Genomic DNA, 15,612 nt, shown 5'->3' with positions numbered 1-15,612 from the left:
AGAGTCTGTGTTGTCCCAGTTCTCTACAGGCGTCTGTGTATCGAAGTCAAAAGTCCTCCTGGTTACAGTCTCTGTTATCCGAGTTCTTCCATCTTGACTGCATCTTTCGGGAATGTAAACAAAGAAGCGCCGGCTGTGTACTGTTGTTGCTGACTACGTTCGAAAAATACGTCCATTTCGCACCGACAACTTTCTTCTTTGCTTGCCCAGCTTCCTTCTCCATAGTGCAATGAACATGATTGCAACAGATTCACGAACACAGATGTCCAGAATACTGTGGAATTATGAAATGAAAACAGAGCTTTTTCGTATTGGCTTCAATGTGGAAGGCATACCCGTGTTCCCCGGGCTACGTCACGCGCATACGTCATCCTCAGAGGCGTTTCGAACCGGAAGTTTAGCGGCAAATTTAAAATGTCACTTTATAAGTTAACCCGGCCGTATTGGCATGTGTTATAATGTTAAGATTTCATCATTGATATATAAACTATCAGACTGCGTGGTCGGTAGTAGTGGGTTTCAGTAGGCCTTTAACTTAGAATTTAATGGCAGCAACACATTGCAAAAAAGTTGTCACATGGGGCATTTTTACCACTGTGTTACATGGCCTTTCCTTTTAACAACACTCAGTAAAGGTTTGGGAACTGAGGAGACACATTTTTGAAGTGGAATTCTTTCCCATTCTTGCTTGATGTACAGCTTAAGTTGTTCAACAGTCCGGAGTCTCCGTTGTGGTATTTTAGGCTTCATAATGTGCCACACATTTTCAAGGTCTGGACTACAGGCAGGCCAGTCTAGTACCTGCACTCTTTTACTATGAAGCCACGTGGCTTGGCAATGTCTCGCTGAAATAAGCAGGGGCGTCCATGGTAACGTTGCTTGGATGACAACATATGTTGCTCCAAAACCTGTATGTACCTTTTGGCATTAATGGCGCCTTCACAGATGTGTAAGTTACCCATGTCTTGGGCACTAATACACCCCCATACCATCACACATGCTGCCTTTTACACTCTGCGCCTAGAACAATTCGGATGGTTCTTTTCCTCTTTGGTCCGGAGGACAAAACGTCCACAATTTCCCAAAAAAATTAGAAATGTGGACTCGTCAGACCACAGAACACTTCTCCCACTTTTATTCAGTCCATCTTAGATGAGCTCAGGCCCAGCGAAGCCGGCAGCTTTTCTGGGTGTTGTTGATAAATGGCTTTGGCTTTGCATAGTAGTGTTTTAACTTGCACTTACAGATGTAGCGACCATGGTTTTCTGAAGTGATATAATTTACACACTGATGTCGCTTTTTGATGCAGTACCGCCTGAGGGATCGAAGGTCACAGGCATTCAATGTTGGTTTTCGGCCTTGCAGTGATTTCTCCAGATTTTCTGAACCTTTTGATGACATTACGGACCGTAGATGGTGAAATACCTAAATTCCTTGAAAATAGCTGGTTGAGAAATGTTGTTCTTAAACTTTTGGACAATTTCCTCAGACATTTGTTGACAAAGTGGTGACCCTCGCCCCATCCTTGTTTGTGAATGACTGAGCATTTCATGGAAGCTGCTTTTCTGGGTGTTGTTGATAAGTGGCTTTCGCTTTGCATTGTAGAGTTTTAACTTGCGACAAATTGTAGTTACTGACAGTGGTTTTCTGAAGTGTTCCTGAGCCCATGTGGTGATATCCTTTACACACTGATGTCACTTTTTGATGCAATACCGCCTGAGGGATCCAAGGTCACGGGCATTCAATGTTGGTTTTCAGCCTTGCTGCTACGTACAGTGATTTCTCCAGATTCTCTGAACCTTTTGATGATATTACAGACTGTAGATGGTGAAATCCCTAAATTCCTTGCAATAGCTGGTTGAGAAATGTTGTTCTTAAAAAATTTGCTCACGCATTTGTTGACAAAGTGGTGACCCTCGCCCTGTCCTTGTTTGTGAACGACTGAGCATTTCATGGAAGCTGCTTTTATGCCCAATCATGGCACCCACCTGTTCCCAATTAGCCTGTTCACCTGTGGGATGTTCCAAATAAGTGTTTGATGAGTTTTCCTCAACTTTCTCACTCTTTTTTGCCACTCGTGCCAGCTTTTTTGAAACATGTTGCAGGCATCAAATTCCAAATGAGCTAATATTTAAAAATAATAATAAAGTTTTCCAGTTGGAACGTTAAATATCTTGTCTTTGCAGTCTATTCAATTGAATATAAGTTGAAAAGGATTTGCAAATCATTGTATTCTCTTTTTATTTACCATTTACACAACGTGACAACTTCACTGCTTTTGGGGTTTGTATATACTTGCAGTGTGTATATTACACATATTACATATGTTGAATATCCCTGCCTTGGGGGTACCAAAGCCCTGTTGAAGACCTCTGATCTACTGTAGACACAAAGGAAACAGACTTTGGAGAGAACACGCTCCAACATGCGCTTTAGCTGCTGTCAAAGATTGTTCTCCCACGTTTTTGCAGAGGCGTCCACCTCATCGAGTCCTTCGGCCACAACACCTGCTCTCAGAGATAAAACTATCACCCCAGCAGCAGTCACCAACACATCACAAGGTACACACACACACACACACACACACACACACACACACACACACACACACACACACACACACACACACACACACACACACACACACACACACACACACACACACACACACACACACACACACACACACACACACACACGCCTCCTTTAGAGGTTTTAACTTGGAAGCCTGTTTGATAGTAAACAAGTAAATAAAAACATATCTAACTTGTCTTCTAAATAACTACTGTGTAACTGGTGTATTATATTTATTATAATATGTGGCCGTGGAGTGAAAATAATTGTAAAAAAAAACAAAAAAAAACTATAAACAAAATTGAAGAAATACAAAATAATTTATAATTCAAGACATCTTTTTTTTGTTAATATTATGTATTAATTGATATTATTGTTATTCTTCTTCTTCTTTTTTTCTTTTTTTTTACATAGTGACTCAAAGCGCTTTTACATTAGGAAACCCAAAATCAAAATTTTTAAGCTCTATTTCAACTAAATTATTATAGTTATGTGGCCGTAGCGTGAAAATAATGGTTAAAAAAAAAAAAAAAAACTATAAAAAATAGAAGAAATACAAAATTATTTAGAATTAAAGACATATTATTTTTGTTAATAATATTATTTATTAATTGAAATTGTTCTTCTTCTTCTTCTTCTTCTTTTTTTTACATAGTGACTCAAAGCGCTTTTACATTAGGAAACCCAATACTACATTTTTAAGCTCTATTTCAACTAAATTATTATAGTTACAAGTGGCCGTGGCGTGAAAATAATGGTAAAAAAAAATAAAAAGCTATGAAAAATAGAAATACAAAATTATTTAGAATTAAAGACATATTATTTGTGTTAATAATATTATGCATTCATTGATATTATTGTTATTATTATTATTATTATTATTTTTACATAGTGACTTAAAGCGCTTTTACATTAGGAAACCCAATATCAAAAATGTTAAGCTCTATTTCAACTAAATTATTACAGTTATAAGTGGCCGTGGCGTGAAAATAATTGTAAAAAAAAAAAAAAAAACTATAAACAAAATTGAAGAAATACAAAATAATTTATAATTCAAGACATATTTTTTTGTGTTAAAGAGGTTAATTTAGCCTACTAATGTGTATTTATAAATGGTTGATTTATATACTTGTCAGGTACAAAACTTTACCTTACTAGCCTATATAAATCAATCATTTATAAATACATATTTTTTTGGTTAGAGTGAAAATAATTGTACAAAAAAAAATATATATATATAAAAAATTAAAGAAATACAAAATAATTTATAATTCAAGACATATTTTTTTTGTTAATAATATTATGTATTAATTGATATTATTGTTATTATTATTATTATTATTATTATTTTTTACATAGTGACTCAAAGCGCTCTTACATTAGGAAACCCAATATCTAAATGTTTAAGCTCTCTTTCAACTAAATTATTATAGTTATAAGTGGCCGTGGAGTGAAAATAATGGTAAAAAAAAAAAAACTATAAACAAAATCGAAGAAATACAAAATAATTTATAATTCAAGACTTTGGTTAGAGTGAAAATAATTGTACAACAAATAAAAAATAAACAATAAAAAAAATTGAAGAAATACAAAATAATTTATAATTCAAGAAATTTTTTTGTTGTTGATAGTATTATGTATTAATTGATATTATTGTTATTATTATTCTTTTTTCTTTTTTTTTTACATAGTGACCAAAGTGCTTTACATTAGGAAACCCAATATCTAAATTTTTAAGCTCTCTTTCAACTAAATTATTATAATTATAAGTGGCCGTGGCGTGAAAATAATGGTTAAAAAAAAAAAAAGCTATGAAAATAGAAGAAATACAAAATCATTTAGAATTAAAGACATATCACTTTTGTTAATAATATTATGTATTAATTGATATTATTGTTATTTTTTTTATTTTTTTTTACATAGTGACTCAAAGCGCTTTTACATTAGGAAACCCAATATCTAAATTTTTAAGCTCTATTTCAACTAAATTATTATTGTTATAAGTGGCCGTGGCGTGAAAATAATGGTAAAAAAAAAGCTATAAAAAATAGAGGAAATACAAAATTATTTAGAATTAAAGACATATTATTTTTGTTAATAATATCATGTGTTTATTGATATTATTGTTACTATTATGCATTATCATGTTTTTACATCTTTATTTTGTTTTGTTGTTTGTCTATGCAAGGTCCAATCGTATGTGTGCAATATGTAATTTTTATTGCTGTTTTTTTGGTTTCACTTTTGTAGCTGTATGTAGAAATGGCTCCTCTGAATTGGCAGCTGTTTACATAAAAGCTCTGTGCTTTGAATGTCTTTTATATCCTTTGTGTTCCTTAATGTTTCCCTTTTGTTTTCATCTCATTTTTGTGGACTTTTTGTATCCACCCAAAAATTGTGGTATAAATAAAGTCTATCTTATCCTGTAATAAATAAAAAAATAATGTTTTTCTTTCTTTCTTTTGTTATGTTTGCAGAAAAAAGTGATATTGCTGCAAACGCCACTAAGGACACTGGTGAGATCACATGACTGTTGGATAATTGTTCATATTTTGCATATTTATCACACAGTATGTCCCTCCTACAGATTATCTTCCTGTTGTGGTCAGCGTGAAAATAATTGTAAAAAAAAAAATAATACTATAAACAAAATTGAAGAAATACAAAATAATTTATAGTTCAAGACATATGTTTTTGGTTGGAGTAAAAATAATTGTAAAAAAAAAAAAAAATCTATAAAAAAAATGGAAGAAATACAAAATAATTTATAATTCAAGATTTTTTTTTTTGTTAGTAATATTTTGTATTAATTGATATTATTGTTATTATTATTTTTTTTAATTTTTTTTTACATAGTGACTCAAAGCGCTTTTACATTAGGAAACCCAATATCTAAATTTTTAAGCTCTATTTCAACTAAATTATTATAGTTATAAGTGGCCGTGGCGTGAAAATAATGGTAAAAAAAAGAAGCTATAAAAATAGTAGAAATACAAAATTATTTAGAATCAAAGACATTATATTTTTGTTAACAATATTATGTATTAATTGATATTATTGTTATTATTATTCTTTATTTTTTATTTTTTACATAGTGACTCAAAGCGCTTTTACATTAGGAAACCCGATATCTAAATTTTTAAGCTCTATTTCAACTAAATTATTATAGTGGCTTGAAAATAATGGTTAAAAAAAAAAAGCTATAAAAAATAGAAGAAATACAAAATTATTTAAAATTAAAGACATATTATTTTTGTTAATAATATCATGTGTTTATTGATATTATTGTTACTATTACACATTATCATGTTTTTACATCTTTGTTTTGTTTTGTTGTTTGTCTATGCTAGGTCCAATCGTATGTGTGCAATATGAAATTTTTATTGCTGTTTTTTTGGTTTCACTTTTGTAGCTGTATGTAGAAATGGCTCCTCTGAATTGTTTACATTAAAGCGCTCTGCTTTGAACGTCTTCTATATCCTTTGTGTTCCTTAAAGTTTCCCTCTTGTTTTCATCTCATTTTTTGTGGACTTTTTGTATCCACTCAAATAATTGTGGGATAAATAAAGTCTATCTTATCCTGTAATACATTTTAAAAAAAAAAAGTTTTTCATTCTTTCTTTTGTTATGTTTGCAGAAAAAAGCGATATTGCCGCAAACACCACTAAGGACACTGGTGAGTTGATCACATGACTGTTGGATAATTGTTCATATATTGCATATTTATCACACAGTATGTCCCTCCTACAGATTATCTTCCTGTTGTGGTCAGCGTCATTTGCGTCTCGCTAGGTGACCTTCCTGCTCTACCGCATGTCGAATGTTGAATGAAAAGACGTTTAAATCAACTTTTCCTTCCCTGCAGGCGGATGCATCGTAGCAATATGTCTGCATAGGTTTCTTCTCAAGAAGAAAGGGTGAGTTGTCATATTTTGACTATTTAGTTGTTTTTTTTTGCCGCACACAAAAACATTTTAGCATGTGGTATCAATTTTGCGGAGTTTTCGTCTTTGGACTGTTTTATGACACGTTTTTGTTTGGTTAGAGACAATGGATGTCAGTTTCCATGGATACACCCGAGCAGCGGGGCAATAAGTGACGTCAGAGAGTCAAGTCGACTGACTTCAGTTGCAAGTCGTTTTAAAAGTGTCCAACAGGGGGTGATAGTGTTGACCAGGGGCGTAGCACCAAATTCTGGGCCCCTGTCCAACCCTTAACAAGACGTCCCCCCCCACACACACACACTTACATGCACTAAAAAACTAACTATTGCATGGATTTAGTTGAAACCAGCTTTTTAAAACACATACAATTAATAACAAATAATTTTCTTAACTAAACTGTCAACAAAATTAAAGAGCAAATTAAAATTGACACAAACCTTCCTAATTGTAAGAAAAGCCCACTGCTTCACTGATGAGAATATTTGGCAAGCGCCGTTGTGTCGTACTAATTTCGGCAGTCCTTGAATTTACCGTAGCTTGTTTACATGTACAACAAGACGTGTTTTATGCCACTCCTGCTTTGTTTCATTTTGTCCACCAAACCTTTTATGCTGTGCGCGAATGCACAAAGGTGAACTTTGTTGATGTTATAGACTTGTGTGGAGTGCTAATCAGACATATTTGGTCAGTGCAATCCATGCTAATATGTTATTTGTAGGTTTGTAGGTCAATTTAAGCTAATTTAATTTCCTTTAACCCCAAAAGGGACAAGCGGTAGAAAATAGATGGATGGATAATTTCCTTTACTTATGTCCTCTGTGTATCTAATTAATATTTGCATGTCTCATGACACATTATCTGTATGTAATATTGGCTGCATTTCTGATAGTTGTTAGTGCGCCATGTTGTTCCAGACCACAGCCAACGTTACTCAGCTTGCAAAGATTGTAATGAATCCATTAGAAGAAGATGTTTCCTTTAACTTGGACACACACATACAGTATCTATACCTTTGGCCATTCTAAGACAGTCATTTCCAGGAGTTATCTCACCCTCTGAGAAGTTTTACTAATGTTTTCCAATGTTGTAAAAATGTGTAGAATAAATATTACATTTCAACATTTCTGTCAACGAAGATTTGCGTCAGCCTGCGACACAGTCATTTTGATAGTAGGCTAATATAGTTAATATAGACACTTACATCATGTGTTGTCTTCATTATAACACGTATATCACTTATGACACTTATAGACACTTACATCATGTGTTGTTCTTATTCTAACACTTACATAAGACTTTTTAAAGTCATTTTGATAGTAGGCTAATATAGTTAATATAGACACTTACATCATGTGTTGTCTTCATTATAACACGTATATCACTTATGACACTTATAGACACTTACATCATGTGTTGTTCTTATTGTAACACTTACATAAGACTTCTTAAAGTCATTTTGATAGTAGGCTAATACAGCTAATATAGACACTTACATATGTGTTGCCTTCATTATAACACAGAAGACTTTTAAAGTCATGTTGATAGTACGCTAAAATTGACACTTACATCATGTGTTGCCTTCATTATAACACTTACATTAGACTTTTAAAGTCATTTTGATAGTAGGCTAATTAAGCTAATATAGACACTTACATCATGTGTTGCGTTCATTATAACACTTACATAAGACTTTTAAAGTCATTTTGATAGTACGCTAATATAGACACTTCATTAAAACACTTACGTAAGACTTTTAAAGTCATTTTGATAGTAGACTAATATAGCTAACATAGAAACTTACATCATGTGTTGCCTTCATTATAACACATAAGACTTTTAAAGTCATTTTGATAGTAGGCTAATATAGACACTTACATCATGCGTTGCCTTCATTATAACACTTATATAAGACTTTAAAGTCATTTTGATAGTAAACTAATATAGCTAATATAGACACTTACAAAATCATGTGTTGTCTTCATTATAACACTTATAACATACTTTTAAAGTCATTTTGATAGCTAATATAGCTAATATAGACACTTACATCATGTGTTGTCTTCATTGTAATATAGACACTTACATCATGTGTTGTCTTCATTATAACACTTATATAAGACTTTTACAGTCATTTTGATAGCTAATATAGCTAATATAGACACATACAAAATCATGTTTTGACTTCATTATAACACGTATATAAGACTTTTAAAGTCCTTTTGATAGCTAATATAGACACTTGCATCATGTGTTGCCTTCATTATAACACTTATATAAGACTTTTAAAGTAATTTTGATAGTAGGCTAATATTGCTAATATAGACACTTGCATCATGCGTTGCCCTCATTATAACACTTATATAAGCAATATATAACACTTTGAAAGTCATTTTGATAGTAGGCTAATATATTTAATATAGACACTTACATCATGTGCTGTCTGACGTATGATACTTTTTAAAGTCCTTTTGATAGTAGGCTGATATAGCTAATATAGACACTTACCTTCATTACAAGATTGTAAGGCGTTTTGTTTTTGCGGCTCCAGACGGATTACTTTTTTGTATTTTTGGTCAAATATGGCCCTTGCAGTATGTGAAAATCCTTCATGTAAACAGTTTTTGAGTGCCAACACTTTTCAACACCCGTGCAGGTCATACGACACTCAAGAAGACCTGAAGCCCGAGTTACTAAGCTTCCAAAATGTGTAGAAGGTCCGCCTCACCGAGGTACGTCAGTCGGCGTGCGTCAAAGCAGCCAAGGAATTCTCCAGATTGTTTGTGCCACCTTGCCATGACATTTTTGTCTATTTACCTCCCAGGGAGGGTTGGAAGAGTGCCTATCTGCTGGGGAGCATCTGGGAGCCAGGAAGGACGTGCCAACAACACCCGCAGCAGTTCCTCCGTCTGCAAGGGAAGAAAAAAGGGAATTTATTGAACTCTGGCGTCCACTGGCAGTCGAGTCTGCTGAGTCAAAATGTGGTTTTTGTCGTCACATTTCCATTGTTATTTAATGTATTTTCAATGCTACCTAATGTATTATTTATGATGAAAACTGGAATAAAGAGAGGAGAGGGGGTGTGACAAACACGGCTCAGTTGGAAGACGCGGGGGTGGCGGCGGTTGATAAAAAAAACAACAATCAAGTGCATTCTTCTCCTTCGCACATTCTTGTGTGGCCCCTTTGCACGTCTGGGACTGATAAAGGACCACTTTCATGGCGAAGGAATGCAGCAGACTACCTGTCACTCAATGCGATATGTGACCCTGCTGCCTTACTTGAGTATACTTAAGAGTAGTCCGTGTGCAGCGTGTAAAGAACTTTGGAATTTTTCCAATTCAATAAAAGGACTGGCCAAAGAAAACTTAAAGCCTGAACCACAAAAAAATCGACAGAAAATTCCAATTATTTGAAACTGGAGCTTTTATTGGTTCTTTTAATAGAGAACACTCAAACCCTTTATTTATGGAATCAAAAATACTGAAATTTCACGAGATAGTGAATTTGCAAACCGCTAAAATAAAAGAGGAGAAATATAACCTTATAGAAACATGTAAATTAAAACATTTGTATGCATGTACAACACTTAAAACCTTTAGTGTACACCACCGTTCAAAACTTTGGGGTCACTCAAACAATTTTGTGGAATAGCCTTCATTTCTAAGAACAAGAATAGACTGTCGAGTTTCAGATTAAAGTTCTCTTTTTTCTGGCCATTTTGAGCGTTTAATTGACCCCACAAATGTGATGCTCCAGAAACTCAATCTGCTCAAAGGAAGGTCAGTTTTAAGTTTTCTACACCAAAATTCATATATTTATTAAACTTCTTCTTCTTCTCCCAATTTTGGCACGCTATACCTTCCACATTTTTCAACCCATTCGAACCGTTCCAACTTCAAACTCTTTAGCCTATTCGGGAATTTGCGGGCTTTACCTTGAAAATTCCAAAAATTCCCAGATTTCCCAGAATTCTAGGTTTTCCGGGACATTTTTCCCCATTCAAAATGAATTGGCCCTTTTTCAAACTTCCACCATTTCCACATTTTTCAACCGATTCAAACCATCCTGGAAATTTGAACTACCTTTTATAATTCCAGGATTTTCCAGATTTCCTGGTTTTCTAAAGCCCTATTTCCGCCTTTTTTTCTAGCGACTACTTCCACATTTTTCAACGCATTTCAAACCATTTCACCTTCAACACATTCCACCATCATAGAAATTTAAAGTACCTTTTTTCGAAGTTAAAAAAAATTCCAGGATTATCCAGAATTCCTGGTTTTCTAAAGCCCTTTTTTCTAGCGACTACTTCCACATTTTTCAACGCATTTCAACCATTCCACCGTCAAAACATTCTTCTTAATCACGGCAAAGTTGTTTTTTGAACTGGGAAAATTCCCGTATTGCCTGAAATTCCGTAATACCATTTCTCAATTCAACATGTTACTACTATCAACATTTCTCGACCGATTTGATAAATTCCAACACCAAACATTACAACTCATTCAGACCATTCAAGTTTTCTTACCAATTTTTTTTTTTAATTCCCGCTTTTCCCGAAATTCACAAATTTTGGAGAAATTCCCATTGAAATCAATGGGACATTCTTCAAAGTTCCACAATTCCCACATTTTTCATCCAATTCAAACTTTTCCAACTGAAGAATTGTGTGCTCTACTTCAACAATTCTAAGAAAATTCCAGGATTTATTCCTTCCTATAAAAATCGTATTTATCTCACCATATGAAATGCAACTTCTCTATTAATGTTATTACTTATGGAGTGTATTGTGAATTAATTGAGAATGGGAAGTGAACAAAAGTGTTAGCAATTGCTAACACTTGACAAATTCCAAAAATTCCCAGTTTTCCCAGAACTCATTTTTCCCATTCAAAATGAATTTGCCATTTTTCAAACTTTCACATTTCCAAATTTTTCAACCGATTCAAACCATTCCATCTTCAACACATTCCACCATCCTGGAAATTTAAACTCCCTTTTTTCCAAGTTCAAAACATTTCCAGGATTATCCAGAATTCCTGGTTTTCTAAAGCCCTATTTTCACCCTTTTTTCTAGCGACTACTTCCACATTTTTCAACGTCGTCAACGTCGTCAAAACATTCTTCTTAATCACGACAAAAAACTAAGTTGTTTTTTGAACTGGAAAAATTCCCGCATTTACCGAAATTCCATAATTCCATTTCTCAATTCAACATGTTACTACTTCCAACATTTCTCGGCCGATTTGAAAAATTCCAAAACCAACCATTTCAACTCATTCAGACCATTCAAGTTTTTTTTACCACTTTTTAAAAAAAAATCCCATCCATCCATCCATCCATCCATCCATCTTCTTCCGCTTATCCGAGGTCGGGTCGCGGGGGCAGCAGCCTAAGCAGGGAAACCCAGACTTCCCTCTCCCCAGCCACTTCGTCCAGCTCCTCCCGGGGGATCCCGAGGCGTTCCCAGGCCATGTGGAGGAGCAGCGGCTTTACTTTGAGTTCCTCCCGGTTGACAGAGCTTCTCACCCTATCTCTAAGGGAGAGCCCCGCCACCCGGCGGAGGAAAGTCATTTGGGCCGCTTGTACCCGTGATCTTGTCCTTTTGGTCATAACCCAAAGCTCATGACCATAGGTGAGGATGGGAACGTAGATCGACCGGTAAATTGAGAGCTTTGCCTTCCGGCTCAGCTCCTTCTTCACCACAACGGATCGATACAGCGTCCGCATTACTGAAGACGCCGCACCGATCCGCCTGTCGATCTCACCATCCACTCTTCCCTCACTCGTGAACAAGACTCCGAGGTACTTGAACTCCTCCACTTGGGGCAGGGTCTCCTCCGCAACCCGGAGATGGCACTCCACCCTTTTCCGGGCGAGAACCATGGACTCGGACTTGGAGGTGCTGATTCTCATCCCAGTCGCTTCACACTCGGCTGGGAACCGATCCAGTGAGAGCTGAAGATCCTGGCCAGATGAAGCCATCAGGACCACATCATCTGCAAAAAGCAGAGACCTAATCCTGCAGCCACCAAACCAGATCCCCTCAACGCCTTGACTGCGCCTAGAAATTCTGTCCATAAAAGTTATGAACAGAATTTTTAAATCCCGCTTTTCCCAAAATTCCCAAATTTTGGAGAAATTCCCATTGAAATCAATGTGACATTCTTCAAAGTTCCGCAATTCCCACATTTTTCATCTCATTCCAACTGTTCCAACTTCAAACTATTCAGCCTGTTTATAAGAATTGTGTGCTCTACTTCAACAATTCTAAGACAATTCCAGGATTTCAGTTCAACTTCAGCATTGGAGCATTCACATAATCGTATTTATCTCACCATATGAAATACAACTTCTCTATTTATTAATGTTATTACTTATGGAGTATATTTTGAATGAATTGAGAACAAGAAGTGAACAAAAGTGTTAGCAATTACTATGTAAAGGGAAAGGGGTAGGATTAAATAAGCTGTGCTTCTTTCTACTCCTTTTCGAACATGTTATTAAGAAAAAAAATGTAAATTGTGATGTATCATATTGTATGCGTGCATGTTCCAAATAAACTCAAAACTTTTGAACAATATGATTTTCAATTTGTATCATAACAAACCAAAAACATAATGCAATACACAGAAACATCATTTTCCCCCAGCTGCCCAAAAAATCACATTCTTTATAATTTTCAAAGCATCTTTAATGTTATTTGCCATCTAAGGAAACGTCCAAAAGTCATCGGTATGTATTTTTTTAATCTGATTTTTTTTTTTTATCAACAAATGGGATATGTATATTTTACATGGAACCATATTGTGTAATGCAGTGTTGTGCCGTCAGGGCCAGCAAGGCTTTCTCTGCTGGCCTCACATAAATCGTGATCATTAATGAATAAAAGTTCCATTTTATTTTAGATGAACTTTTCATAAATATATAAAAGTATTCATCACATTCTCTTCATGTCATATTGGGCTCCAGTGTTGCTGTTTTTAAGTTAGAGCTTTTACCCAATCAGAATTCAGCTTGCTTGTTGCCAGTGCTGTATGAATTCTGCCGGAGGCCTTCTGAAACAACATTAGCGGTGGCTGTGCAGTGTAAACGAACAAAGGACATTCAGTTGACCGTAGCCCCATCTAGGTAGCCTTACGTTGAATGTGACTTACCAAAGCAGAAAGCGGAGAAATCAGCGGCACTCACTTTTTTAACCAACAAAGAAGTTGATTAGGTGGCAGATATATATTTGCAAGGGCATTTTTTAAGAAGGATATTTAAAGAGAGATCGACCCCCAAAACGAGCTAAGCTGTCCTGGCGTTGAATTGGTTTGCCTGCCACTTCCACTCGAATCCACCAACTACGAGCGGTACCAAGTGGCCGTTAGAAATTGTGAGTTCAAATATATCACATTCAATATGTTTTTTTACAATTGTTTTAGTTTAGACAGTACCACTTTGGATGCGGGTTTATTGATCTTTAAATGCGCCAAAAAATAGCCCGTTTTGTACACTAACCAGTAGTGCTCAGGTGTGTTTCTGTATGGTATTTTTTAGGGATGTCCGATAATGGCTTTTTGCCGATATTCCGATATTGTCCAACTCTTTAATTACCGATACCGATATCAACCGATACCGATATCAACCGATATATGCAGTCGTGGAATTAACACATTATTGTGCCTAATTTGGACAACCATGTATGGTGAAGATAAGGTACTTTAAAAAAAAAAAAAAAAAAATAAGATAACTAAATTAAAAAAATTTTCTTGAATAAAAAAGAAAGTAAAACAACATAAAAACAGTTACATAGAAACTAGTAATTAATGAAAATGAGTAAAATTAACTGTTAAAGGTTAGTACTATTAGTGGAGCAGCAGCACGCACAATCATGTGTGCTTACGGACTGTATCCCTTGCAGACTGTATTGATATATATTGATATATAATGTAGGAACCAGAATATTGATAACAGAAAGAAATGGGGGGAGGGAGGTTTTTTGGGTTGGTGCACTAATTATAAGTGTATCTTGTGTTTTTTATGTTGATTTAATATAAAACAAAACAAAACAAAAAAAACGATACAGATAATAAAAAAAACGATATCGATAATTTCCGATATTACATTTTAACGCATTTATCGGCCGATAATATCGGCAGGCCGATATTATCGGACATCCCTAGTATTTTTTAAGCTGTGGTGACATACATTATGATATTTTAGAGGTATTTATTGAAGTCGGACTAAGTAGGACATCACTGAAGGCCTAGGTGGGAAACGCACGGCCCGCCACTGGTGTAATATAAACTTATTTGTTCATTTGAAAAATCTAAAGACTGTCTGTGGCTCCATGGTATTTCAATAAAGTAGAGTAGACTTACATTACCTATAAACCTGCTGTTTCAAGTTTGATACATTTTCAACAGTTTTAATACCAAATATTTTTGGAAATATTAGGCTCACATTGCACTGTTCATACTGATGTGTCAGTTAAAAAAAAAAGTATTTCTTTCAAAATTGGCAAAATTTTTTCTTTCTTTGTTGCAATTCTGCAACAAATTACTAATTACTACAACTACTGCCCCCTTGTGGATTATATACGTTTAATGCGTGCATTTGATCTGATTTGCAGGCTTTTTAGGAAAAAAATGATTACACCGACGATGTAGAGGGCTCAAAACCTTACGTATCACTTAAGACTAGGGATGTCCGATAATGGCTTTTTGCCGATATCCGATATTCCGATATTGTCCAACTCTTAAATTACCGATACCGATATCAACCGATATATGCAGTCGTGGAATTAACACATTATTATGCCTAATTTGGACAACCAGGTATGGTGAAGATAAGGTACTTTTTAAAAAAAAAAAGTAAAATAAGATAAATAAATTAAAAACATTTTCTTGAATAAAAAAGAAAGTACAACAATATAAAAACAGTTACATAGAAACTAGTAATGAATGAAAATTAGTAAAATTAACTGTTAAAGGTTAGTACTATTAGTGGACCAGCAGCACGCACAATCATGTGTGCTTACGGACTGTATCCCTTGCAGACTGTATTGATATATATTGATATATAATGTAGGAACCAGAATATTAATAACAGA

At 34.7% G+C, this 15,612-nt stretch overlaps 1 protein-coding gene across 2 annotated transcripts in view; it reads left to right on the top strand.

Annotated features, from left to right (window-relative positions):
- im:7151449 (complement decay-accelerating factor) overlaps positions 1-13,078 on the top strand; it is a 32,934-nt gene extending 19,856 nt beyond the window's left edge. For both annotated transcript variants that reach the window (XM_062038336.1, XM_062038335.1), the window contains exons 8-14: positions 2,472-2,561; positions 5,052-5,090; positions 6,212-6,250; positions 6,325-6,366; positions 6,440-6,491; positions 9,172-9,247; positions 9,340-13,078. In XM_062038336.1, the coding sequence (XP_061894320.1) occupies positions 2,472-2,561; positions 5,052-5,090; positions 6,212-6,250; positions 6,325-6,366; positions 6,440-6,491; positions 9,172-9,229 (320 nt within the window). In that variant the 3' untranslated portion in view covers positions 9,230-9,247; positions 9,340-13,078. The remainder of the gene's footprint in view (positions 1-2,471; positions 2,562-5,051; positions 5,091-6,211; positions 6,251-6,324; positions 6,367-6,439; positions 6,492-9,171; positions 9,248-9,339) is intronic.
- The last annotated feature ends 2,534 nt before the right edge of the window (positions 13,079-15,612 follow it).

This window comes from Entelurus aequoreus, linkage group LG26 (genome assembly GCF_033978785.1).
Source record: "Entelurus aequoreus isolate RoL-2023_Sb linkage group LG26, RoL_Eaeq_v1.1, whole genome shotgun sequence".
Classification (NCBI taxonomy): Eukaryota; Metazoa; Chordata; class Actinopteri; order Syngnathiformes; family Syngnathidae; genus Entelurus; species Entelurus aequoreus.
This window is presented reverse-complemented; position numbering and strand designations above follow the sequence as displayed.